General features: G+C 48.9%; 2 protein-coding genes across 13 annotated transcripts in view; both read right to left on the bottom strand.

The window, feature by feature from the left end:
• Window positions 1–26,543, bottom strand: part of SRCAP (Snf2 related CREBBP activator protein) — a 34,049-nt gene extending 7,506 nt beyond the window's left edge. For 4 of the 12 annotated variants that reach the window (XM_081165791.1, XM_081165793.1, XM_081165794.1 and 1 more), the window contains exons 1-32: window positions 21,474–21,666; window positions 20,928–21,001; window positions 19,610–19,854; window positions 19,087–19,329; window positions 18,738–18,923; window positions 18,274–18,414; window positions 16,972–17,188; window positions 16,433–16,719; window positions 16,035–16,122; window positions 15,835–15,924; window positions 15,082–15,237; window positions 13,769–14,022; window positions 13,517–13,694; window positions 13,137–13,273; window positions 11,640–11,809; window positions 11,350–11,542; window positions 11,130–11,266; window positions 10,676–10,862; window positions 10,327–10,496; window positions 9,435–9,784; window positions 8,430–8,960; window positions 8,180–8,347; window positions 7,286–7,516; window positions 6,571–6,897; window positions 6,122–6,363; window positions 5,629–5,987; window positions 4,702–4,904; window positions 4,371–4,540; window positions 3,451–3,647; window positions 1,336–1,450; window positions 900–1,028; window positions 623–805 (exon numbers count right to left, since the gene is read on the bottom strand). In XM_081165791.1, coding sequence (XP_081021917.1) covers window positions 623–805; window positions 900–1,028; window positions 1,336–1,450; window positions 3,451–3,647; window positions 4,371–4,540; window positions 4,702–4,904; window positions 5,629–5,987; window positions 6,122–6,363; window positions 6,571–6,897; window positions 7,286–7,516; window positions 8,180–8,347; window positions 8,430–8,960; window positions 9,435–9,784; window positions 10,327–10,496; window positions 10,676–10,862; window positions 11,130–11,266; window positions 11,350–11,542; window positions 11,640–11,809; window positions 13,137–13,273; window positions 13,517–13,694; window positions 13,769–14,022; window positions 15,082–15,237; window positions 15,835–15,924; window positions 16,035–16,122; window positions 16,433–16,719; window positions 16,972–17,188; window positions 18,274–18,414; window positions 18,738–18,923; window positions 19,087–19,329; window positions 19,610–19,854; window positions 20,928–21,001; window positions 21,474–21,514 — 6,399 coding nt within the window. In that variant the 5' untranslated portion in view covers window positions 21,515–21,666. The other 8 variants (XM_081165784.1, XM_081165789.1, XM_081165790.1 and 5 more) reach the window with 6 other exon arrangements.
• LOC308570833 (uncharacterized protein) lies at window positions 21,564–25,815 on the bottom strand. Its single transcript, XM_081165808.1, has 2 exons — window positions 25,314–25,815; window positions 21,564–25,265 (listed from the first exon to the last, which is right to left on the bottom strand). Exons 1-2 carry the CDS (start codon window positions 25,465–25,467, stop codon window positions 21,736–21,738), a joined length of 3,684 nt encoding a protein of 1,227 aa, XP_081021934.1. The 5' UTR covers window positions 25,468–25,815; the 3' UTR covers window positions 21,564–21,735.
• Window positions 26,544–26,622: the final 79 nt, after the last annotated feature.

Here is a 26,622-nt window from a genome sequence, read left to right as displayed (position 1 = left end):
CCAGGCGATCTTAAAATGCTGGCGGGCGGCAGTGAAGCCTTCGCTGCCGACCCCCAGCATTTTAAAAGCCCCCGTGGCAGCGGAGACTTCTCTGCTGTCCCGGGCGATCTTAAAATGCTGGCGGGCAGCAGCGAAGCTTGCGCTGCCACCCACCAGCATTTTAAAATCGCCCCGGGACAGCGGGGGCTTTTAAAATGCTGGCGGTCGGCAGCAAAGCCCTCCTGTCCCCGGAGCTTGCGGGGCGGGAGGTGGGGAGAAGGGCTTTTCTTCCCACCGCCAGCCTTCAGAACAGCCTTCTGAAGGCTGGCGGTGGGAAGAAAAGCCCTTGTCCCCCCCCCCCCAGCCTTCAGAAGAGGTCGGGGGACAGACTGTCCCCGGACCTGGTCTGAAGGCGGTTTCCCTAGGAACGCATTAATTGATTTTCAATGCATTCCTATGGGAAACCGTGCATCGCAAGACGAAAAACTCGCAAGAAGAAAAAACTTGTGGAACGAATTAATTTCGTCTTGCGAGGCACCACTGTACCATGGAGGAACAGAACCACCATTCCATCCCCATCTAATTTAGCCTAAAAGTCAATAAGCACTTCCACTTTCTAAAGGGGCACCAAGAAACTGCGTACCTGTTCCACCAGTGAGGCAATCTCCTGCTCAGCTTTAGACATCTCCTCTTCTTCTTCCCTGCTGGGCCGATCTTCTGTGTCCAAAGGGATGTTCTCATTGAACTCTGCCAGCTCAGCCACTTGCTCTGCTTTGGCCTGGGTAGCTGCCCGGATGTCTTCGGGGTCTTCTGCCTTGCACAGTGCCTGCGAGTCAGAGATAGCCACACAGATGTAGACAAGGACTCTCTTTGTTGGAGGGCCACCATTCTTATTTTCAATATGAAAGCTGAAAGCTTACCTGCTCCAGAATCTGTGTCTGCTTGGTGGCCATGGGGTCCTCTTCATCCTCCTGTGCTACAGCTGAGGCCTCCCCTTCTTTCTTGGCTGGCTCATCTAGGGGCATGTCAAACAGCTCCCGAATTGTTTGCTGAGGAGCACAGAAATAAACACATTACAAACAGATCTTACAGAAGCGAGCTCCTCATTCTCAGCATACACGTCAGAAACCCAGTTGCAGCAAACTAATTTGCCTGTAAAATGCCATGAAATTCTTGTTTTGCCGTTCTTGCAGCAGACCAACATGGCTACTCCCAAGGATGTCTCAGGATAATACAAGTGTTAAGGAACTCTTCATGAGGCTCAGCATCAAAACAGTGGCACTGCAAAGCCAACTGTCCGAAAGGCTATACAAAGCAGATTTCTGCAGGCAGGTCTTGACAGATCTGTGTGGTCACCTGTTTGAAATAGGCTGTCGTGAAGTTGCCACCCTCAATAGCCATATCTCCAAGCATCCTCTTCTGATTGGCCTTCTTCAGGATATTTTCCTCCACTGTCCTTTCACTGATCAACCTGTACAAAGCACCAGAGAGTTAACATTCAAGTTACTGCTAGCGTTTACAGCTTCTATATGTTACTGTGCCACCCTATTACAAGTCTCTTTCAGGAAGTGTGTCCTGCAGTCTCTGCAATGGCTAAATAACAACAATTGTACCCTGCCCATCCGACTTGGGTTGCCCTAGCCACTCTGGGCAGCTTCCAACAAATATCAAGAACTTCCCTATACAGGGCTGCCTTCGGGTGTCTTCTAAAAAGTAGTATAGATGTCTATCACTTCCTAAAGAACACGTTTCATATGCAAAAAGGTCCAAGGTTTGGTCCCTGCTATCTCAGGGTAAGGCTGTGAAATATCTCTGGGAACCCTGAAGAACCACAGCCAGTCAGTGAAGATAATAATGAGCTAGTCTAGACTGACTGGGCACAATAATAATATTATAATAATTTTATTATTTATACCCCACACATCTGGCTGGGTTTCCACAGCCACTCTGGGCTGCTTACAACATATCTAAAAACATCAGTCCTTAAAAACTTCCCTAAACAGGGCTGCCTTCAGATGTCTTTAAAAGTCAGATAGTTGTTTATTTCCTTGACATCTGATGGGAGGGTGTTCCACAGGGAGGGTGCCACTACTGAGAAGGCCCTTGGCCTGGTTCCCTGTAACCTCATTTCTCGCAGTGAGGGAACAAGCAAAAGACCTTCGGAGGACCTCAGTGTCCGGGTTGAGCGATGGGGGTGAAGACGCTCCTTCAGGTATACTGGGCTGAGGCTGTTTAGGGCTTTAAATGTCAGCACCAACACTTTGAATTGTGCTCGGAAATGTACTGGGAGCCAGTGAAGATCCTTTAAGACTGATATTATAAGGTCCCGGTGGCCACTCCCAGTCACCAGTCTAGCTGTCGCATTCTGGATTAGTTGTAGTTTCCAAGTCACCTTCAAAGGTAGCCCCCTGTAGAGAGCATTGCAGTAGTCCAAGCAGGAGAGAACTAGAGCATGCACAACTGGCGAGACAGTCTGCGGGTCTCAGCCTGTATACCAGATGGAGCTGGTAGACAGCTGCCCTGGACACAGAACTGACTTGTGCCTCCATGGACAGCTATAAGTCTAAAATGACTTCCAGGCTACACACTTGGTCTTTCATGAGCAGTGTTAGACCTGCTGTATCCTAAGAACAGTACTTCTGTCTTGTCAGGATTCAACCTCAATCTGTTAGCCACCATCAATCTGACAACTGCCTCCAGACACTCACTCACAGGACCTTCACTGCCCTCACTGGCTCTGATTTGAAAGAGAGGTAGAGCTGGGTATCATCTGCATGCTGGTGGACACCCAGTTCAAACCCCCTGATGATCTCTCCCAGTGGCTTCATGTAGATGTTAAAAACATGAGGAAGAGGACGGATCCTTGAGGCACCCCACAAGTGAGAGCCCAGGGGTCCAAACACTCATCCCCCAACACCACTTTCTGGACACAGCCCAGGAGGAAGTAGCAGAACCACTGCATAAGTGCTCTCAGCTCCTCTAGACGGTCCCGAAAGATGTCATGCTTGATGGTATCAAAGGCCGCTGAGAGATTCAGCAGAACTAGGAAACAGCTTTCACATCTGTCCCTAAACCCACTGGACCAAGGAAGTTTCAGTCCCATGATGAGGCTTCAATCCCGATTGGAAGAGATCCAAATGGTCCACATCCTCCAGGCGTGCTTGGAGTTGTTAGCAACCACCTGCTCAATCACCTTGCCCAAGAATGGAAGATTTGAGACTAGGCAATAGTTGGCCATATTGGCTGGGTCCAAAGATGAAGCGCCTCTTTCAGCGGGTCTGGGAAAGCTCCCTCAGAGAGGGAAGCATTCACCACCCTGCAGAGCCCATTGCCCAGCCCTTCCTGCTTGTTTTTATAAGCCAGGATGGGCAAGGATCAAGGAGACAGGTGGCCGGTTTCACTTGTCCAAGCAGCCTGTCCACATCCTTGGAGGCAGCTTCCTATGCCAGCGGCACAAGGAGCCCAGCTAACCTGTAGATGTGAACATCACGCGTCTGCCCGATACGGTGGCAGCGATCTTGGGCCTGGGCATCCATGGTGGGGTTCCAGTCACTGTCATAGAACACCACAGTGTCGGCACCCGTCAGGTTCACTCCCACACCACCACTGCGCGTTGACAAGATGAAACAGAAGATGCGCTTGTCTGCATTGAAGCGCTCCATCAGTGCCTGCCAGGATTAGAGAAAAATCTGGAGCCAAAGAGGAAAGAAACCCAAGACCCAAACTCCTGGTTTTACTTTTGAGCTTTGGAAAGTGTACATAGTTTACAAGCCAGAACTGTAAGGAAGCCAGACCGGTATACAATAATTCCCTTAATTCTGCAATCATAAAAACCAACTTCTATCTCCCAGATTACTCAAAAAGACACTACATAAAGAAGATGGGAGATTCCTTGACTTGCATGACTTTCTTTTCTCATGCCATACTGTCCCTGCTCTCTCTATAATCCATATTTGTCCAGGCACTTCCTCCTGCCATCACATTGCTCCTTGCCAATAATGACATAATTCTGGGGCAAAATGTAGACAGTAGTACCCAAATCTGGCAATTTCAGGTTTGAACCTTTGCAATCTTTGTACACCCCCCCCCCCGATTTCTTTTATCCACCTTTTGATATAATAATCATTAAGGCAGCTTATAGACTAAAATAATAAAAAACAAAAAGACACACACACAAAATTCACTCAGCAGCCCCTTTGTTCTCTATCAGATGGCAGAAGGCCATGAATGAGCTTCCTTTCATTTGTCCCAAATGCAGACTAGCATTCTCCTGGAGTTTCATGTTTTGATTTTTTGGGATGCACACCTTTACAGACCCATTTGCCAAAGCAGCCTGGACCTCAGGAGTTCTCTGAGCACTTTGTAAGTGGCCACAGGCTGTTACTGCCTACCTGCCGCTGCTCCACACGGGTGCTACCATCCAGCCGCAGGTAAATATGTCCATGATAATTGAGAAACTGTTCCAGCACATCCAACATGCGAGTCATCTGAGTGAAGATAAGGACCCGGTGGGCACCAGCCTTGAGCTGCCGCAGCAGAACATCCAGAGTTTGCAGTTTCCCTGAAGGGGGGGAAAGGGCCAGAAAGAAAAACTGAGCAAAGGACAAAGAGTGCCCAGCAGGATAACTGAACACAGTTCGCCCTAGCAGCTTTAATGCACAGCACTCCACATTGCCCTGGCTCCTAACGGGCAGCATGCAGGCCCTACCCGGCTACACGTACCGCAGTCATATTGTATGAGGCGGAGGTCCGGGAACTGAGTCCGCATGTTGCAGACGATACGGTGCAGGCCGCTTGCACGGGGCGAGAGCTCCTGTCTCAGGGTCTCCTTGAAGACAGCCTGCTGGAGCAGGAGTGATGGGGGCGGGTGAGAGGTATGCATGGTGATAGCAGGAGCCTCCACAGGAGGCATAACAAAGATAAACCTGCAGAGAGAGAAGGGAAAGCTGAGGACAACAAGGGGGATACCATGGCACCTCTGGAGAGCAGGGAGCAGGACTCTTGGGTTCCCTCATAGCCTTCAAGCTGCAGCTGCCAGGAACACTTTTTTTAAAAAAAGGTTTTATATGCTTTACTGAAATTGATTTAATAACAAAACATTCTTATATATGGCATATCCAGGTATACAAATAAAAATCTGTCCAATCTTATATAGTCCATTTCACCACAGCTTCTTACTAAGATACTTATGACTTCCCGTCACCCCAGTGTAGTTACCAATTCTGCTATCAGTTGTACTTATAATTACTTTGTTCTTTTTATGTTATCTTATAGTTTATTACACCTTTTTGTACCCATTCTCGTTATCTGTTGTTATTTTACACGGAAATCAAACGCTGCCATAGATGCCACACCACTATTTTATTTTTCTAAATGTTTCTTGAACGTGTCCCATTTTTGAATAAAGCTCTGCTTTGTATTGCCTCTCAGCCTCTTTGTCATTTGTGCCATTTCGGCAGATTCTAGTAATTTATTCTGCCAATCTAGTTTTGTTGGAGCTTTCTCCCCTTTCCAGTTCATTGCAGTCAACATTCTTGCAGCAGCGGTTGCGTACAGGAGAATCTTTTTTACATTTTTTTCGTTTTTGCACCCTCTATTTTTTGCTGCCACCCCCCAAAAAAAATTCACCTCCCCACAAAAAGATGCTACCTCTCTATAATGTCTGTCAGTTCCTCAATTCGCTGCTGTGGCTTCAAGATAGCCTGGGCCAAGGTGTCTGCCCGCTGCCAGTGAGCCTCGAGACGATGGGGGTCCTTTTGCACTTGTGCTGCATAACAGTGTGCATAGCTAGCCCCTCTGCAGCCCTTGGGCTCTACTTCCTGGGCTGCTGCTGCTGCTGGCTCCTCTTCCTCCTCCCTCCAGAGAGGGGGAGCAGGGGGGAAAAGAGTACAAAAGTGTAGCACCTCAGTGCCGTAAATTGGCACAAGGTTGCAGTGTTGCTCATTGAGGCGGAAGAGCCGATCGAGGCGCTCTTCCTTCTGCTTCTTCCGCTTCTCTTCAAGTGATTCCTGCAGGCCAGAGAGAGTGAAGCCAGTCAGGGAGAACAGAGGCCAGGGCCCTTTCCCCAAGCGGCAAGAACAGCTTCTAGGCCACCCTGCTCCTGGATCCCCCCCAGAGCCCAAGGCCTCCGGCAGGAACTCACCAGATAGAAGGGTGAGCGAGGTGGGGGAGGCGGCTGCCGCCTTGGCCGTGGGGCCAGGATGGAAGGGGGCGGGGGCGGCGTTGGTGTGGTGGAGCGCAGCATTAACATCTCTGGCTCCTCCTTGGGCACTGCGCTTGAGGCCGTCTGGGAAGTCATAGCTGGGGAGGTGTTGGCGGCAACAGTGACGGTGGCCGCTGGAGTGACCGCAAATGGAGCCGCTATCGGGGGTGTGGCAGCTGCAACTGAAAAAAGAGGGGACAGAAAGGGAATCAGAAGGGCTGCTGGGGAAAAAGAGAAGAAACTAAACTCTACTAGAAGATGGTGCTTTGGCATTTCACATTATCGTTTCCACCATTTCCAGACTCCCAAGATGGTGAGGAACTCTTCCCAACCCCACAGCCGTCTAAGATGCACGAATCGCTCCGCAAGGTGCTGGGAAACATGCTCACCCAGCTGTTGCTCCAGGCTGGGGCTTGGCGCCTGTACCATTCGCAGCATGGGTCTCACAAGGCCCTGCAGGGGAGCTGGTGTGGGCGCCCTAACTGGCACCAGCGGCTGAGTGGGCAACCTGACAGGCGGCACAGGAGTCATGGGGAGCGAGGCTCGTTGGGCCATGAGGGCCGCTGGGAGACCAGGCAGTGTGGCAGCAGTTGTTGCTGTAGCAGGGCGCAGAGATGGCTGCTGCGGGCCAGGGGACGGGGTCAGCAGACCATCTCGAGGAGCCTGACGCACAACAATCTTCACCACACCGGAGCTGTTCACTGCTGATGAGGGCACTGTGGGGGCAACAGCAAAGAGAGAGGCTGCACTGCGGCTCTCCAACAGAGCGGTGTCATTTCTAATTATTCCTACCAGACATTTATTTTATGCCGGTGCTGAAGGAGAAGCCTCAATATAGGACCAGGCCATGGCAATTCAGAGAAGGCTTGGGTGGTGGAGGGTTGGACCAATGTAGGGAGCAGGGCAGAAGGAAAGGGAAGTGGAAGGCGGCCAGGGTGGAGCAGCAGATGCTATATGAGGGAGGATGAGAACAATATGCTGTTGGGGACACAGAAGGAAGGTTTACTGACCCAAAGGCAAAGCCACCCAGGCCCTCAACCCACAAAACCACATTGCCTTCCAAGAGTGGGAGGGCAACCCCCAGGAATCCAGATACTGACTAACCTTGGGTGGCAGCAATGGGGAGGCTGATAGTTGCTGTGGAAGCCACAGCTGGAGCAGCTGTGCTGGTAGCTGGGACAGGCAGGATGGTGGGAGGCTGGTGGCCTGGCACAGCCTGCACCCCAACTGGGGCCTGCCCAGTCTGCTGAGACATGGCCTGGATCAAAGCAACCTGTGCTGGCTGGCTGATGATGTGGTGCTGCCCCCCGGCCGACACCAGGTGAACTACATTCCCTAGATGGGACAGGAGGGAGAGACCATTAACTACACAGCTACCTGCCCTGCCTGCAGATGGCGGCCAAACTTCCAAGTGCATGTGTAAGCCCTCCTGCAGAGATCCCACCATAGAAACAGTGGGCCTCTATGTCAGGAAAGGCTCTGGAGATTCCTGTATCCCTCGGGTCACCGGATGCCCCACAAAGAGGCATCAGGAGCTTAGAGGGACCGCTCTGATAAAAGTATTTCTTCCACTGTTCCCATTTCCTACCAATTCTGGTATTACTACTTCTCTGCATATTCACATTGCAATGTTTTTATTTTGCATCCAGATCTACGAGGAACATTTTTCAGGGCCATTTCAAAGGAGGACTCAGGCAATGGGAGTGGAACAGATTATCTGCTGCAGGAGCAAGCTGCGCCAGAGGGCAAGTGGAAAGCTCTCCCATGGAGACCCCGGCACATGGAAAACAAGCCAGTCAAGAGAGAGAACCCTCCCCCAAAGACAATCATTATGGAAGGCTCAATGAAGTCGTACTGAGGCCCACCCTACCAACTATTTCCAGTAGCACAGTAGTCTAGCAACCGACACACTGTGCAGAGCTGCCCATCAGGCTCTGACAGGACACAGAGGAGAAAAGTGAGTTTGGGATAGTGGGGGGCTGGGGGGGGGTTACCTACTTGGCAGCTGTCGGGCTGGCTGAGGCATAGTGACCTGCCGGACCTGTGTACCCGTCAAGGTAAGCTTGTTGCCTTGGATTTGGAAGGTGAGGGGTTTGCTTCCTGGAGCACTCTGCAGGGGCCGGGTGGCCAGTGAGGCAAGCTGCCCAATGCTTACCACTTCGCCAGCTGCAGTCAAAGAAGATACTGGTTAGGCTTGGGAGATGATCAAACTGTGCTGCCTCCTTCCCAGCGGTCTCTCCATACTTACAGGGCAACCGTGCCTGCATATCCGGGGACAGCAGAAGCCTTTGCTGAAGGGCTCCAGCAGTTGCAAAGTTGTAGCCTGGCAAGGCGGGCACAGCGGAATGGATGTTCACAGGCTTCATCATGCCTCCTATGGCACCTGTGCCCATGGTGCTGGTTGACTGCTGGGCTGTAGCAGCTGGACCCAAAGTGTTGGTGGGTGGCAGCTGCTGTCCAATGGGGGAAACACCCAAAGTGTTGATGGGCGGTGGCGGCTGCCCCACGGAGGACACACCCAAGGTGCTGATGGGCAGAGGTGGCTGCCCCATGGGAGGGACACCCAAGGGGCTGATGGGCTGGGTGTTGATGGGCTGCTGCTGTCCCAAGGACGTGATGGCTAAGGTGTTGATGGGCTGCTGCTGCCCCACAGGGGCTGGCAGTACACCAGGTTTCAGCGAGGAAGATGCTGTGGTGGTGGGAGGAATAGGAGATGCCTGGAGGAGGGGTCGGGGAGCATTTGGGACCAGCTGAGCTGCAGTCATCGCCACAGGCAGGACTGTGGAGAAAGGGGAAAAGATTACAAATTTGTAGTGTCTCTTGGTCTAGCCCTGGTCTCATTTAAAAAGAAGAAAAGAAAGGAAGAAGCCACTGTTTTGTTCCCAGTGGCATAAAAGAAAACTTTTCTCACTCTATCTCTACCTTTACTAACCCTTCCAAGCAATACCCTCTTCTCTCTCATTCAGATGCAGGATTGAAATTATTCCAACGCACAAACTGGGCACATTTCCCCCCTGCAACTTGCAAGGGCTACTAGCTTAAAAACCCCTTTTTTTGATAGTGAGAGATTTGACACCCCAATATAGAATACTTGTATGCCAGAAAGGTAGATACGTTTCAGGCAGTAAAAATTCTTAGTACATCACTGTAGAGAAGAATTTGAGATGCCAGGGCTCAATTGAGAAAGTGAATTAGCTCCCAGCCCCCTTTCTTCCCTCCCCGTTACCACTGCTTTGGGATCTCTGAATCTTACCCTGTGGAGTAGAGGCCTGGCCTTGCAGCAGAGAAGCAGCTGTGTTGTTCTGGCTCAGCGTAGGCACTAGAGTCTGGGTCTGTGGTCTGATGGAAGGAGGCACTGGTATTGACATGGTCACTGGTGAGGAGGGCAAAGGGATGGGCATGGGGAGAGAGACTGCAACAGGGAGTGTGGGGGGCTGCACTGGTCCTGGCAAGACTGGGCCCGGGTGTTGGATGGGGGCCAGAGCGGGCGTCAGTGTCTCTGGAAGGACAGGGGCAATGGGCTTTTGCAGAGGGGCTGTGGGACGAGGGCTGTTCACCAGCACCACAGTTCGGTTCTCCGGCTTGGGCACTGGCTGCAGCATCCTGTGGGTAGAGAAACCGATTTAGAACTAACACACTGGAAATCCTCTTCTCACAAAATCTGTGTTCTCTACAGCAGAACCCGTTAGGCGAATCTCAAGCACAACTACTTTACTTTCTCTGCCTTAGCCAAAGGAATATTCCGAGTCAGGATCCTGGGAAGTCACTAAGGTGAGGGCTTTGTGGTTAGTCCGTATTCTGCCATGCAGCTGGGAAGAGGAAAACCTGATGTCAGCCTCTTCTCCGTGCTAGAAGGCTTCCTGCATTCTCCAGCATCGACAAATCCAAGGCCAAGATAAAATGCTCAATGCTGCTTTTCTAATACAAGCAGCAACAATATGGGGTGTGCAGACTTTGGACAGCAAAGAGCAAAGATGGTTTTAATGTTTGATGTTTTGCTGTAGTTTTATAATTTATTGGAAGCAGCCCAGAGTGGCTGGAGCAACCCAGTCAGATGGGTGGCATATAAATAAATATCATCATCATCGTCATTAATCCACTGCTGGAAGCTGCCCACTATTGAGAATGAGAAGAATCACAGGTACCTGTTAACTTTCATCTTGACAGGCTTGGGTCTGGGAGGAGGGTCTGGGGACTCAGCAATCTCTTCAATCAGTTTCCTTGTCACCTTCCACTTGGGCAGGAATGTGTCTGTCTCATAACGGGACACACGGCCCTCCAAGTTGATCAGATCAAAAATGCCCAAGTCCGCATGCTGTAAGGAGCAAGGCCCATATGCAGGAAATAAGCACAGACCCAATTATAGGGTCTGGTTACCCTGGGTACTTACACATACCCCTTCTTGCCCCAAAGACAAATGATCTCTCGCCCAACCTGGAGCATCTAAATGGAGCATCTCCCTCTCCTACTAGACCAGAGAGAGAACAAACTTGCCTTGAAAGGGTCGTTGTCAAGGGCATGGAGGATGAGGGAAGCTGTGTTGAAGCAGATGCCTTCTGTGATAAATGGCGAGTGGATTGGCCGTGGGTCAAAGAGGTTGGGGTGATTGCAGACCTTGCGGAGCTGCATCAGGATGTTGATGACGCTCATGAAGTGCCCCGTTGCCAATGTCTCCTTGGTGCTAAAAGAGAAACCAGCCACAGGGTGAGACAGACTCAGAGGTGCCAAGCATCAGAATAACAGCTGCTGATGTTAAGGGGGAATGGCATAAAGGATGGCTTGTCCAGCGTTGAATAACCAAAGCCAGAGAATAAAACACTGGGCTCATCCTCCAGAGCTTCTGCCCACCAGCCCTCTCCTCTAAGATCCAGGCCACTGAGAGCCAAGCAATCCCTAGTGCAGCACCCCATCCCTCCCTCCCTCCCCCCAACTAGCTTTCTGTACTTACGCAGCCTGGGCCATGAAGTCATCGTAGAGATAACGCTGGCGCTTGGAAAGCCGACACTTGATGACATGTTCGTATTTCTTTGGCATTTGCTTCTCTACATCCACTTTCACCCTCCGCAGCAGGAAGGGCCGCAGCACCTGGGGAGGTGGAGAGAATCAATTCCCATTCGCCTTCCAACCACGCCAGCTGCTCTCTGTACCCTCACCCCCACCCCGCTCACCTTGTGTAGCCTTTTCACCAGGTTCTCATTGTACTCCTGGCTGCCCTCAATCATGCCCGTCAGTGGGTTGGAAAACCACTCCTTAAACTCACGGTGGGACTGGAAGACATGGGGCATCAGGAAGTGCATGAGGGACCACAACTCCATCAGGCTGTTCTGGAGAGGAGTTCCGGTCAGAAGAAGCCGCCTCTGACTGGAACAGGAAGATGACAGGACAGTGAGAACCTCTGAGAGGGAGGCGTTCCCCACCTGCGCCCCGATCTCAAGCCCACCACCACACACACCCTCACCTGTTGAAGTTTAGTAGAGACTGCCAACGTTGAGACTTGAAGTTCTTAATGTTCTGAGCCTCGTCCAAGATCAGATACTTCCAATTCTTGCGTCGAAAGGCCTGGTGGTCCTGCAGTACCAGCTTGTATGAGGTGATGCAGATATGAAAGGCATTGGGCTTGGTCCAACCCTGAGTACAGACAGTGAAGGCTTACAATTGTGACCAATAACGCAAGAGGCACCAAGCTCAACAGCTGTAGACCTGCGGCAGGGAACTTCCAGCCCTCTCTGAGTTTCTTATTTTGATAGTTATTTAACAAAATTTATGTACCACTGGATTATTTTTTAAAAAACCAACAACTTCTAAGCATTTCACAAAGATAAAAAACACATTAAAAATATTGATAGAAAGCAATTAGAAACAGATGTTTTAAAACATTCAAAAGAGATATAACACATGAAACATTCTACATGTCTGAACTGCCTTGGGTAAACAAAAATGATTTAAGCAGGTGCCAAAGAGTGTATAGAGGAGGGTCCTGCACTACTTATTTAAGAACAATGCTGATCTAAGAACCCCTTATTTCAGCCCTAAATGCATTCCAGACTATTATCAAGTAATTTAGAGACTAAAAATAACTAAAATTCTTTAATATCTCTACTTAGGGTTTCCCTACCTTATGTTTCCTGGAGTACCAAAGAACTGAGCCACCAACATGTCTTATTCAGAGAATCATAGAAAAGTAGAGCTGGAAGGGACCACAAGGATCATCTAGTCCAACTCCTTGCAGTGCAGGAATCTTTTCCCCAACACGAGGCTCGAACCCATGACCCTAAGGTTAGGAGTCTCCTGTTCTACCAACTGAGCTATAGAGGTGGGCTTCATATTCCTTTGTCGTGTGCCAGCAAAGAAATACGATAGCATGATTTGCCCATGTTTCACCAACTGGTTTCCCCCCACTCCCCAAAATGAATAGACACACAAATACAAATCAATTCTGGAGTACAACTTGCGCCTCTTTTTACAATATGAGGTAATCTCTATCCCCTGGACTCGTATGACACATACTATTTCAATACTTTCTTTCTGTGCTTTTGGGAAATTATGCTAACTATATGTCTTCTATTGTGAGCCACATATGGATCAGAGACTGCATTACAATTACCCACAAGCATCATCTCAGTTTCCTTAAAACAGATCTCTTATTAGCACAGCGTGACCACCAAACCTAATTTAGCACCATACAGTACATGCTACCCAAAATAATGCTAATAGTCTAGTTTCTCACTTTGTAGACTAGCCACCCTTTTTGATTTACTTAGATGTGTGGGAGGGAAATCTTTTAAATATTTTATCAAAGGACCCATAGAAGTAAGAATGTTTCCTGGAGGAAAATGATACCCAACATTACATTTTTTCAACCACAAAGACTCCTTTTTATACTTATCTGGAGGATTAAAACCATTTACACTGTGAGACACAAAACCCATCTCTGGCAAAGCCTGAGTTCTCTCACCTGCCGTTTTAGCTTACGCTCCTTCTGTGCCCCGTAGTAGGTGAGGATCTTGAAACTGGGGCACCAGCGCTTGATCTCCATCTCCCAGTTCAGTATCACGCTGGTGGGAACGATGATCAGGTGGGGGCCCCAGCTGCCTACAGGAGCACACAAACACAGCAGAGAAGCTTCCATGACTCTGGAGACCAAGGCTGCCTCTGTGCCTCACTCCTCAGCCACATGCCCTCCCCTGAGCAAATCCAGCTCTCTCCCCTCCACTAAAAGCACTGAGAGCATGAATTTTGTTACTCCACATCTTAGGAGGTTTAAGATGCCATCTACTGCTTCTAGCAAGGAGCCCATCCTCACCCTCCGTTCTCTTCTCAAAGTTCCTGACCCACCCTTTTCGCAGGCCAGATGCGCCAGCAGCGAGATCGTCTGGATTGTTTTGCCAAGCCCCATCTCATCCGCCAGAATACCATTGAGTTTCTTCTCATACATGGTGACCAACCAGTCCAGACCAATGTGTTGGTATTCTCGCAGTGTCCCACGCAACAGATAGGGAATAGGCGTCTTAACCTACATGGGAGAAGGGCAATATAATTTGCCTGCTTTATTCCAGTGCAATCCCCTGCAAATTCCCTCTGACTCACCTGCGTAGTATCCAAGGTATAACCTTTGGGTTGCAGGCTCTCCGCTGCGGCTGCTATGTCTGTGATCTCCTTCTTGGGCCCTGGGGCTGGAGTCGAGTCATTGTCTCCCTCGCCACCACGATCCTCATCCTGCTTCAGAAGATACTCAACACCAAAGTCCTCCTCCTGGCTCACAGAGGCTTCTTCCTCCCCGCCTTCCATGGCATCCTCCTCTTCACTTTCATCCTGCTCACTCTCCACCTCTTCTGTGGAATCTGAAAAAACTAGCAATGTCAGGACAAAAAGCAGCTGGACAACTTATTGCTATCATCTTTAAATCAGTGCCTTACAAACTACACTGCTCTATACAAGAAATCATTTGTTACGTGCCACAAACTCCATCAAGACAAATGCAGAATGTTAAGTTGTTTTCGGGACAAACATTTCTTCAAAAACAAAGTCTGATCCCAAGACTAAGGCAAATACGTGAAGACACCTGCTAAGAATACCTTCGGCTATAAAGAGGAGATAATACAGTGGTACCTTGGTTTTCGAACAGCTTAGTTCACAAACAACTTGGTCCCGAGTGCTGCAAAACCGGAAGTAGGTGTTCCAGTTTTCAAACTTTTTTTTGGAAGTCGAACGTGCTCCATTTTGAGCCCCGTTTCCTGTTGCGCTGCTGATTTGCGTCCCCGTGTTTCCTGTTGCGCTAATTTGAGTCCCCCCATTGTAATTCAAGCCTTTCGTTTCCATGTTTCCTGTTGCACTGCTACTTTGTGTCCCCCCATTGTAATTCAAGCCTTCCGTTTCCGACTGCAGCGTTCTGAGGTGATATTTGGAGCTTATATTTGGTGCTTTTGTTTTTGCTATTTATTTTGTGATTTTTGTTTTGAGGCTTTTTCAGTTAATTCGCTTTTGTGACTGTGTGGATCCCAGTTCAGCTACTGAATGATTGTGTGACTGCGGAAATGGATTAAAAAAACCCATCCAAACAATAACTATCATCAGTGCAGGTAAAAAAAAATTTAAAATCTTAATTTTTTTTATTTTATAGTACAGTGCATTGTTTATTGCTTTCATTTTATGGATCGATGGCCTCGTAAGATAGTAAAATTCATGCTAAATTGCTGTTTTAGGGGTTGTTTTTAAAAGTCTGGAACGGATTGATCTGTTTTAGGTTACTTTCTATGGGAAAACGTGCCTTGGTTTTGAAAGCTTTGGTTTTGGAACAGACTTCCGGAACGGATTAAGTTTGAGAATCAAGGTACCACTGTAATTACATACAAGATTCAATTGCTTTCCAAAGTTACAAGACCCATTCCCTTCCTTTATACCTGACTGGCTACTGCTGTCTTCTTCCTCTGACTCTTCCTCATACTCAGAAGTGCTGGGCTCCGAAGCCTCGGATGACGTGTCCGACTCCTCCATTTCAAAGTCTGAGGTATAGGCGCCAGCGTATTTCTGCAGCAACTCATCCATGGGCAACTCACCTGCCAAAGCAAAAGAAAGCACAAGATTATGCCCAAAACCTAAGATAGATAGTTATCTTCTCTGATACCTGATCATATCCTGTTGAAGTGGCCCTCTGGTTCTGTAACTAGCTACAAATTAGAACAGAGGGTTCTATCTTGGAAACCCCAGCCTAGATTTTGGGTTCAATGACTTGTTATCATTTCTGAGCTCACCAAACCTTGTCCATCAGTTCAAATCAATCCCCTTTTAGACTTATGTTGGCAAAACTGCTTTATCTTCCCATGGTTGTGGAAAGAAATGGAAATAGACATAGTGCAACCAATATAGGCCCAACTCAGTTCACCAACAAGTAAGGTTGGTCTACTAAGTCAGATTACAGGTTCCAGGGGAACTGGAAACACTTGGGGGTAGGGCAAGAAATACAATACTGAGTTGGGGCAGGTGCTTACCCTGGCCCTACGTCCCTTTAAGAGCAGAAATTCTGGGAATGATGGTTCACAGACCTAGCAGACATTCGGAAACACAATTTAGTAATAAAGCGAATAGTGTTCAGGGCCCAGGGAATGAAAGTCCTGACCCCCATTTGCCACCCCAGCCACCATCTGCTTCCGAACCTTCCTTGGCCAGCTCATCCAGCTCCTGGCTGTGATCCACATCTCCTTCCAGCTTTTCTTCTGCATCTATTGTTTCCTCTTCATCTTCAGCTACAAGAGGAAGGATGCCCTGTGTTACTGCATGAAAGGATTCCAGCGCTGGTCCCTGCCTCAAGTTTCCAACGTGCTCAGTCAACCACAGCCCAAAATAACAGGCTCACCTTCCTCCTCATTGGCAGTGAACTCCTCGTCCTCTTCATCGGGCTTCCAGGGTTTTTTATTCCTCTGAGTAACAGGCTTTGCCTTCTCCTGCCAAATATGAGAAAGGGCTTTCAAACCAAGATGGGAGGCCTTTAGCAGTGCATGTGCATGTTTCAGAAAGCAGGACAGAAATTTGGCAACAAGTATTCTCAACTAACTTAATCATTCCTGCTATCTACAGCTAGGCCCTTGCCTGTCCAGGCCCAGCCTGAGCCATTGCCTAACTCTGTGTCCCTTTCCTACCTGCTGGTGATGCCCATCGAAGTGTGCATGATGGTCAGAATTCTGTAGCTGCATATTCTAAGTAGAGTTCCCTACGCATCTGAACCCAAGACTTGCCCATAAACCAGCAGCACACCTTTAACTTCTTGGAAGTCTGTTTTTCGTCCTGCTCCTCTTCCTCTTCACTGTCACCCTCCTCCTCTTCATCATTTTCAGAACTAGAGGCACAAGGGGGCACGCTGAAGGAGTTCTCCAAAATTTGGGGTGGCAGTGACTGCAGCAGCTCTTCCAGGGGCAGTTCACTCTCCTGCTTAAGCAACTCAATCTCCCGTTGCTGAGTCTCTGAATCATTCCCTTCCTGCTGCTCTTCTACTTCGATAGTCTCCTCATCATCCGACTCGTCATGGGGTTGAAAATCCCCATCTGCCAGAGAAGGAAGAGGGGAGTGGTCAGACACAACTCCTTGGGGCTTACACAGTCTCTCCTCAAAAGAAGCACACATTACAAATCTACCATGTTTGGTTGGGCAGGAGGAGGGAATGGGCATGGAAGTTTCCCCCCACAATTACATTCATAGGATGTAAGCCATATAGGGGTACATGTATTGAGCCAGCCCTGGATGGGCTGGGGCTGGGCAGTTTCAGAGAAAAGGGTTGAGACTTTTAAGTTTCTGACCTTCATCCTCAGTGAGGTGACTGGGGTGTGGTGGGCTAGAGGCAGTAGAGCCCGCATGGGAGCCACCGGTCTTGCTGGGAACTGGAAAGGTCTCATTGAGGCTCTGGGTCAGTAGGTCCGAGTATTTCTCTGTCTGGCCCACTATGAAGTCTAGCTGCAGGTCCAAGGCTTTTTTCCGTTTCTCCTCCAGACGTGATTGTTGCTTGAATTGCACAACCTGAGGAAAAAAGAGTTTAGGGGGGAAGTCTCCAAGTTCATTCCTGCAGAATGTGCTGTGCTAGAACTTGCTCTTGAGTTAAAGGCAACATGGGCAAAGAGCTACTATCTTCTCAAAGTCTTCAGTAGCCCTGTGCACACAGTGCCACTCTTTTCTCTGCAACCTTAACCATGCAAATTTTTCAAAGCTATTAAAAAGCACTTTGTTACTCATGTAAAAGCAAGAAACCCCAATTTAGTTACAGTGGTACCTAGGGTTACATATGCTTCAGGTAACATACGCTTCAGGTTACAGACTCCGCTAGCCCAGAAATAGTGCTTCAGGTTAAGAACTTTGCTTCAGGATAAGAACAGAAACCGGGCTCCAGCGGCACGGCAGCAGCAGGGGGCCCCATTAGCTAAAGTGGTGCTTCAAGTTAAGAACAGTTTCAGGTTAAGAACAGACCTCCGGAACGAATTAAGTACTTAACCCAAGGTACCACTGTATTTGGAACAGTAACTCCAATTACAAGTAATAAAAGCAACTGATGTTTGAGACAGAGCAGAACAATTCATTTCACTGCTGTAGGAGAATAGACAAAAGCATAATTTGCCTCGCCTTTTTAATATGAATGCAGAAGTGAAGAATGAGTGAGAGTGGACATAAATATATAACAAACAAAACCTCCAACTAACTGCATGCTTTATGTGTTTGAAATTCTGGTTTGTTATACTTGACGTATTTTGTCTAAATGAAGTCATTCATGTGTATGTGTGTGTGTGTGTGTGTGTGTATGCATGTATGTATGTATGTATGTATATGTGTGTGTGTATATATATCTATATATATGTACACACAAACACACGTACGTTTACCTATACGCATATATTAATTAGAGAAATTCCACCAACAAACTATGAAGGCAAGAGATTCACTCAACCCGTCTATGGATGAATCCACAGTATTTTTGATTATGCGGAGTAGAGGCAACCAGCTCCAGACACTTGGCTCAAGGTGTGGCTCCTGAGTATAGCTAGGCCAGAGTATAGCTAGGCCAGCAAGGCCTGCATGCTGCTTTTATGATGCCAGACAGGTTCCTCAAGTACCTTCTCTACGTTGCTCCAGAATTGCTTGACCTCTTTGGCGATGGACGAGGCAATACGGCGCAGCTTGGCCTGCTCCTCCCGTTTGGCTCGTTCTTCTTTTTGCTTCTGCTCTTCGTGGTGTCTGATCACCATGCGCACCACCTGCAAGAAACAAAGGAGTGAAGGATCATGTTAATAATCACAAGTCTTCACAGATTTCCACGGCTCTAAACAGTCCTTCCTAAATCTGGGTTGTAGGGAAGAGCTAGCTCCACTTCACTAAAGTGGATGGAAACCCTAGGGACACACATATTATATTGCTTTTCTGCAACAGCACAAGCCACAAGCCTGAGGTGTTACAAAATTGCACGATTATGAAATGCCCTTAAACGATTATGAAATGCCCTTGGAATGCATGAGTGAAAACTGACTGAAAGAGATGGGTTAAATGTTTGGCGATTGGCAGCTGTTTCCATCAAACTCACCTTCCTCGCAACACCCCTCTTCCATCGGCGCTCTTGGGCAAAGTCAGCAGAGAGCCACTGCATCTCCTCGCAAAGATAATCCCAGTGCACTTTGGGCCGGACTGGCTCAGGCACCTTTGACAGCCGTTTCATGGACCAAAACCCTTCCTTCTTCATTTCTGCAATGCGGTTTTCAATCTCTGCCTCCTGGAATACATTCCCCAAGTCAGTTAGCCCAAAACACTGTATTCCTGTAAACTGCAGCTTGGAAGGACAAACTAAAGAGAATGTTAACTTAGATTGTGTATGTCCATGCCCAACTCAAGAGGGCAGAAGGGGCCAAATGATCCCTGGACCATGTGTAGCTTACATGCTTGGCCTGCTCAGCAATCTCTGCGTGTGTCTTGTCCCACATGCTTGCAGGGTCCGGGGAGGTGTACATCCCGGGTGACACAAGGGCTCTGTTCTGTGTCTTGGGAACATCAAAACCTGGGTGACTGTCCAGCGAGGAGTCGTGGGTGAGATGTGGTGGTGAGATGCTGCCAGTTGAGGCAGGTGAGCCCGAGGAGGCTGGTGACACTGGGTTACTGCCTGTCATTCTGTCCGATGCAGTCTGAGATGAACAAGAGGAGATAAACGAGGGTAGAAAATTATTATAGTGGCCTTAAAGGAACCCAACAGCTCTGGGGAGCTTGTCTAGGTAGAGCATCAGAGAAGAGCATCCCTTGTTCTGACTCTCACAGATGCTCTTTGTAGTACAATGATCATCCACATACTTCACTAAAGCAGTCAAAATTCATTCTGAAGACCCCTAATGAACTACAGTGCTTTGAAAAACTGTAATCCAGTAAGCGGCCTCAAAACACAGGGCCTTACACTGGGATTCCCCTCACCTCCAACTCTACCTGTGGTTGCAGCGCATGTTGCTGTTGGGGAGGACTGCTCTGCATTTTAGTTCTCTCTTGCTCTTTGCCTCTCGTCCCAACAGCTTCGTTTGCGGTTGTAGTGCTGGCTTCCTGCTCCAGTGCATGCTCGGAACCGGCCTCATTCTGGTCAGCCAGCCACTGGGACGAGCCGTCCAGCTCCTGGGTTCCTTGGCAGCCCAGCCTGCGCTCGGGACTGCCTGTCTCAGAATTATCTAGAGATTCATGAAGAGACATCAGTTGCATTGTGATCAGAGCCAGACTGAAAAGAACTGAAAGACACCCACTCAAGAACAAGCTAAAGGAAGATTTTCAGAGGAAGTGAAATTAAACGTCAAAATGACATTAGCATGCCCTCTGCCTACAATTTTACTTTCCTTTAACACAAAGTAAAGCACTAAAAATTAAAGAAGGAAAGTAATGCACCTTAAAAGCAGCTATTAACTAAAGAGCATAAATGTAAACCAAACAGTTCCCAGCTGATCAAATCTCATTTCTCACTAGGTTCTTTTCAAAAAAGAAGCTGAGAGTATAAACATGATTTGATTAATGATTACAGTGAAGGGAGGAGGGGTTCTTTTTTCCTTTTTTGTTGCTGTTGCCAAAATCAGGGGAGCCCCAGAAAAATTTGCTTGGGAGCCGAATCAGGCCCCCCCAAACTGGGGGTTAGCCTCTCCCAATTTACGATATACAAGAGATCTGGTGGCAGAACCCAGTAGAAAATTAATATATCCAACACAGTAGCTATCAAAAACACAACAGCATTAGAAAATCTCCGTTGCTAAGTTTGTACACACAAGCAAACATTTTCTGTTACAGAATAAATGTTTGGGTAATGTGAAAAAAATGTTTTCTCTCAAAGTTTGCGTTTAAAACTTTAATATTTAGACACAAAAGATGTAAACCCTGCCTACAAGTAGAGGATTCCCCTCTCTTCCTCCACTGGATACATATTCTACTGTTTAGTACTAAATGCCTAGACTTTCCAAAAATTTCCAGGGGAGCTATGAACAGATACTGTAAATTTTATTTCATTCCTTTGAGCTGCTTTTTATATCCCTCCATCATATCTCAACAAGCAAATTAAGTTTAGTTGTGGCCAAGCCAGATTCTAGTGCATAATAAATTCTGGCCCATCAATATAGATGTTGGTGACAGAAAAAGCATTTTGAAAAGAAAATAAATCCAACACTGAGCTCAGAAAAACAGCCAAAGATTTAGATTTGCTTGATGTTCCTGCTTAAAACCCTATTGCCAATTCCCCAATGGTATTCAATTTCACCTGTACCTGCGTGAGCTGCGAACTCCTCTTGCTTGTCAGGCTGAACTTCCAGGGTTTCGCTTTCCTGGGGAATACTACACCTGAAAAAAGATGGAACTGTTAGTCCAGAGAACATTTTGTGTGTGTGCGCATGCGGTAGATGCACAGCAGCCTATTCCTTTAGGTAAGGATCATTCAAACTTGCTCCTGGGACCCTGAACGACTCTGCCAAAGGGTAGATCAAACCCTGTTTCTCTTTTATTGTTACGCAGACAGCATGGGAATAGCCGGCCCACGGGTTGCGGTGGAGAGTTTTACTGTACGCACCAGCTACCAAATTCAAGCCTATGAAAAGAGGCAGGAACCTGTTTGGGGTGCGGTTTGGTGAACCACTAGAATTATCTCACTTTCCCATCCACTTTACGGATTCTGAGTTGTCTAGCAGTGTCCTTTTCACTCACTCCCATGCCTAGGTATCCAGAGCCCAAAATCTTCTCAGTATCTGGGGCGACCCGGCTAGATGAGTGGAGTATAAATAATAAATTATTTTTATTTTGCTTCCTATGTACCCACCTTTGCTTCAGAACCGTCAATATTCTGCACGTCACCCTCATATCATTATCCCAGGGAAGTTTACTGCCCTTCTTGGCTTCATTCTTTTGAGAGAGATCTACAACCCATTCATCCTGCAAGCTGAGATTTTGCAACTCAACTCTATTGCTATAGCGTCCTATTAACTCTCTGCTTTTATAGCTCAATTTTGTCCCTAGCTCATAAATAACCCACTATCTCCCAAACCTTTTGTTCCTTCCCTCTCACTCCACACTTAACTCAGTTACCTTGTAATTCTACCTCCCTGGCCTGACCCTGCTGGCTCCATATCCTGCTTCAGCCTCTCAGCCAGCCCCTGCCCTTCTACTTCCAATCCTGACACAGCCTCGCCCTCCACATGCTGTGCCAGCCTCAGCGCCCTCTGTTCAACCTGCCCCAGAATGGAACTAGTCTTAACAGAACTCAATGGAATAGTATCAATGGGACTTTCAGCCACCTTCACTCCCTTCACATGCAAACCAGCTGGGCCTTCGCCCCACATTGCCCGCCTCATGGCATTGTACCTTTTAATTGCAATTCCCATTACCCCATCCCGCCAATCTTTCAACTCTTGCTTTCCTGTTAACAGGCCTGGACTTCGTCTCTCTGCCATAGAGTCAGGACTGTCTGCTTTTGAGCCATGAACTGTTACAGAGAGTCGAGACACTGTCTGCTTAGATCCCAACACGTCCTTCAGCCAGTGTACGTTGGCTGATTGGCTTGTAAGCCCATACACCCTTCTTCCCATCCCAGACACTGGTGGCTCAGGACTTGGTCCTGCTGACTTTACTGCTCCCTGACCTGTCACCATCATGTTTATTCGTTCTTTTATTCCAGCCCGCAATGGCCCTAAAGCAAGTCCATGCCCAGACCCAAGGCCTGCAGTCCAACCAGAACCTGGTCGTATTGTCGAATAATCTTGTGTCAGTGGCCTACCAAGCCATGGCAAGTACATTCCTTCTGGATGTTGCCTTGCTCTGTCATCAACATCCTTGGCCAGTATCTCCAACTCCTTAACTATCTGTTCCTGCCTCGGTGGTTCTGCTGGGGTCTGATCAGATCCCTTTCCTGCCTCCTCCATCACAGGAACCTGCTGAAAGCTCTCTATCCTGTTATCTGCCTCAGAGAAACATGACATCCCTTCCCGTCCAATTCTGTACCCCATCATAACCACCGGCTCACCTACTTTAACCCTAATTGCACGAGACCTCAATTCAGCTGATCGTGTCTCCCTCTGATCTAATTCACCCTTTCCCAGTTGCGTACGAGCCTCCTTAATCATTCCCTTTTGCTGAGCCATTGCTGTTAAACTGGTCACAATCAACCCTGGAGCCCTGTGCTCCAGCACTCCACGACGGAATCCACATGAGCGTGTTGCCCCTTGATGTGGTACCAGTATTGGCCCTTGCCGTAATCCTGCCAACCCTGAAATTATTTTCCCCTTCAACTTGCGACGTTCCTCTTGACTTCCTATGGCAGTGCGCTGTGACAAATGTGATGACAGCACTGAGGAACCTGATTTTTTCAATTCAGCCACCTTCAGGCTTGGTTCCACTTGACCTTGGGCCAGGTTCGTATCAGATGCCAACCAGGTGACTCTGGTATCTTCTTCACTTGGTTTTGCCCTTTGACTCAATATCCCCTCCCTGGAAGGCACGCCTGCCATCTCCTGAGTTGGTCCTCCCAACTGTTCTTCTAATTCTGGGCTCCAAACTAATGTCTTCTCCTGAGAGGGTACCTTTCTTCCCATAGTACCTTGATGCTGCTCAGTCAACGCAATGTCACCTACACTTGTAACCTCCACTACTGGTCCCTGAAATGGTTCCACCAGCACCTTAGTATCACTCTGATCCCTGAATAATGCCTCTCTTATTTCTCGAGATTCCTCCCTAGTAACCCTCTCAGTTGAACCCAACTGCTTGGCTTCTCCCTCATCAAGTCCTACTTGCTCTTTTGTCTCCCTTTGTTCTGGTTCTGCTAGCTCTCCAACTTTCTCCTGACTAGTTCCTAGTTCCACCTCTTCTCCAGGCCCCATCTCCTGACTTTGCACAAGTTCTTCCTCCAGGCCTCCAGTTTCTTCTTGTGCTCCAGCTACTCTCACTGGTGTTCCCACTGCCTCCTCCCTTCCTTCTTCCTGACCCACTGCACTCATCTTTTCTGTTTCCCTCTGAGCTGCTCCTATCACTTGCTCAGCCACACCAAGAGCCACGTGTATCATATCCTCCTTGACAGTCACCTCCTCAGTCTCTACCTGACTTGTCACTACCAAGCCCTCCCCCTCAATAAATGCTACATCTCTCTTTGAAGTTGCCACCTCTGCCTCCCTCTTATCTTCCCCTTCCTCCACTGTGGCTACCATACTGCCAATCTCACCCTGACTTATCCCAGCCAAATCCTCAACTTGCTTTTGATCTTCTACAGATTCCACATCTTTCTCTGCAGCCACCTCTTCTGCCTGCTTTTCATCTATTCTTAGTGATCCCTGATCCAGTGTTGATGCCATACTTTCTTTTTCAGTCTTACCCCCAACTTCTCCCTGACTTGCCACCACCAAATGCTCAGCCTTCTCTTCAGCTGCACCTGCCTCTCCCTCAGCAATCACCAACTCTGACTCCCTCAGATCTTCTTGTAGGACTTCAGGTTTAACTTGATCCATTGATGGTGCCACCTCCTCTGCTTCTCCCCTGCTTGACTTCACCGAGTCTTCAACTCCCCCCCAACCCTCTGATGATGCCAGATCTCCTTCCACAATCATGCTTTCAGCCTCTCTCTGATCTACTCCAGATACCCTGTCTTCCCTTTCAATTTCCTCACCAAGTCCCTCCTCACCTGGTCCAACTGTCATCTCCGCCTCCCTCTTACCCAAAACTGGTTCCTCCTCTCCAGTCAACACCTCAATTTCCCCCTGACCTAGTCCTACCAACTCCTCCTGACCCCTTGCTAATATTGCATCTTCCTCTGTAGTCACTTCCTCTAGCTCTCTGTCATTTACATCTGGCACCTTCTCAGTTTCCTCATAGTCAATTACAGGTGCCACATCCTCTTCCTTTCCAGTGTCCTCTAGGATCTCCCCTTGACCCAGTCCTGACAACTCCTCCATTTCTCCATGATTATCTGTTGATTCGCCTTCTTTGTCACTCTCTCCCACCTCCACTGACTCTGGCATCTTTTCAGCCTCCCCCACTGCCTCATCTTCCCTAACAGTTGCCTCAGCTTCCCTCTCTTCCAGTTCCATCAACTTTTCCTGTTCATCTCCCTTTTCAAACCTCTCTCCAGAATCTACACGGTCCTCTTCTACCAAATCCTCTTCTTTCCCATGGTCTGGCCCTGCCAACTCCTCAGTCCAATTTCCCCCCATTTCTAGAACCATTTCACCCTCTCCAAGCAGTGCTTCTTCCTCATGAACAAATTCCTGAGTCTCCTGCTGATCCATTCCTTTTCCAGTCTTCTCCTCAGCTTCCCTCTCGTCTGGGCTCCCAAAAACACTGGTTTCCTCCTGATTTGGTTCTCTTGACTCTTCAACTTCTTCTTTCTCTCTATTACTCTTAAGCTGAAGGTCCTCAAGAATCACTGTCTCCAACTCTTCTGCTTTTCTCAGATCTGGTTCAATAATTTCCTCAGCCTCTTCCCCAGACATTCCTAATGCCACTTCTCTTTTCAGTGCATCCTCAGCCACCCCCCTATCCAGTTCTGCTAAGGGTCCAAATGTATCCAGGTCTGGTTCCATGAACTCTCCAGTAGCTGGTGCCTCATGTTCTTTTTCAGCCTCCTCTTCTGCCTCCCCCTGACTTACCCCCAATGGGTCCTCAACCTTCCCCTCACTTGTCTCTGAGTCTTTAGCCTCTCCCTGTCCCACACCTATCTCTGGAAGCAATCCAGATATCTTTCTCTCTGCCTCATTGGGAGGTCCTTCCACTACAGCCTCCTCTCCCTTGCTTTCATCCTGAGCTTCAGCATGCCCCTCCTCAGGCTCCATGACCACATTAACCTTTCACTTATTTCTGGTCTGGTTTCTTGCAAAACTTTGATGGTGCTAAGTAACTGCAACCCACTCCCAACTTTTCAAGTATTATCCCTAGCCAACCAAACCCTAAAGCTGTACAACTGCTCAAGTTCCAGATGATACCCTAATACCCTTTGAACTTGCCACCCTCTCTCAGAACCCTTGCGCCCTGCTAAAAATCAATCCTTGTACCCACAATCCTGCATTTATTCATTCATTGCACCCTAATCGCAAGCGATTCCCCCTCTGACGCCTAGTTTCTTTCTTTTTCAGCACAAGTTCGATGCCCTTTGATTTCCCCCCACCCTTTAGTCACCCTTTCCCTCCCACCTTTTCCCTTTGACCCCTTGACCCCGCCCCGGTTTCCCCCAAAACCCTCCCTACCTCCCTCGCCCTCCCTCCCTAGTCCCCGAGAATCCCCGCTCGCCCCTCCCCCACCCGCTGAGGAGTACGCGGCCGTTGGTTGGTCGGTTTCGCGGCGCGCGAGGAAACGAGGTGACGGGGGGAGGAGGAGGGCGATAGGTGAAGTAATAATAGGCCAGCATTGAGAGCGGCCGTTGGCTGGGTAAGCGCGTGCGGCTCCCACATTGGCTCCTTTCTCTTATTTTCCGCCCCGCCACACTCCATTAGTGCGCCCTCTATAGGCAGGGGAGGGAAATGACCGACGGGAGAGAGGAAGGGACTGGGGAGGTAAAAGGCCGCGCGCGCGCGCGACCACCGGCAACCAGGCACACGCGCGCGCTCTTATCTGTTTCCTCACTTTTCCCTCCCGACTCGAAGCAGAGACTTGCACCCTTCCAGGGAGGTGGGTGTGAGCGAGAGGAGTAGAGCCCCGGCCGGTCCGCCATCTTACCTGGGTGGGAGGGGGGAGGAGGGAGGAGGGAGGGGAGGCGCCTCCTGCCCCGCCTCCTCCTGCCGCCGCCTCAGCCCCAGCGCCGCCGCCTCGGCCGGAGAGAATCCGCCGCCATCCGCGGCCCCCAGGCCTCTCCCGTGCGACTTCTCCCTTTGCGTGGCCTTCGCCGGTGCTCCTCGGCACGTCGCCCACCCCTCCCACCCGGATGCTGATCCCTAACCAGGCCCCGCCGAGCCAGACCCGACCCGCCGCGGCAAAATGGCGGCCGCCACCAC

This window comes from Podarcis bocagei (genome assembly GCF_964188305.1).
Source record: "Podarcis bocagei genome assembly, chromosome: 13".
NCBI classification, from domain to species: Eukaryota; Metazoa; Chordata; class Lepidosauria; order Squamata; family Lacertidae; genus Podarcis; species Podarcis bocagei.
The sequence above is the reverse complement of the archived record's forward strand: the minus strand, read 5'-3'. Positions and strand labels throughout refer to the sequence as shown.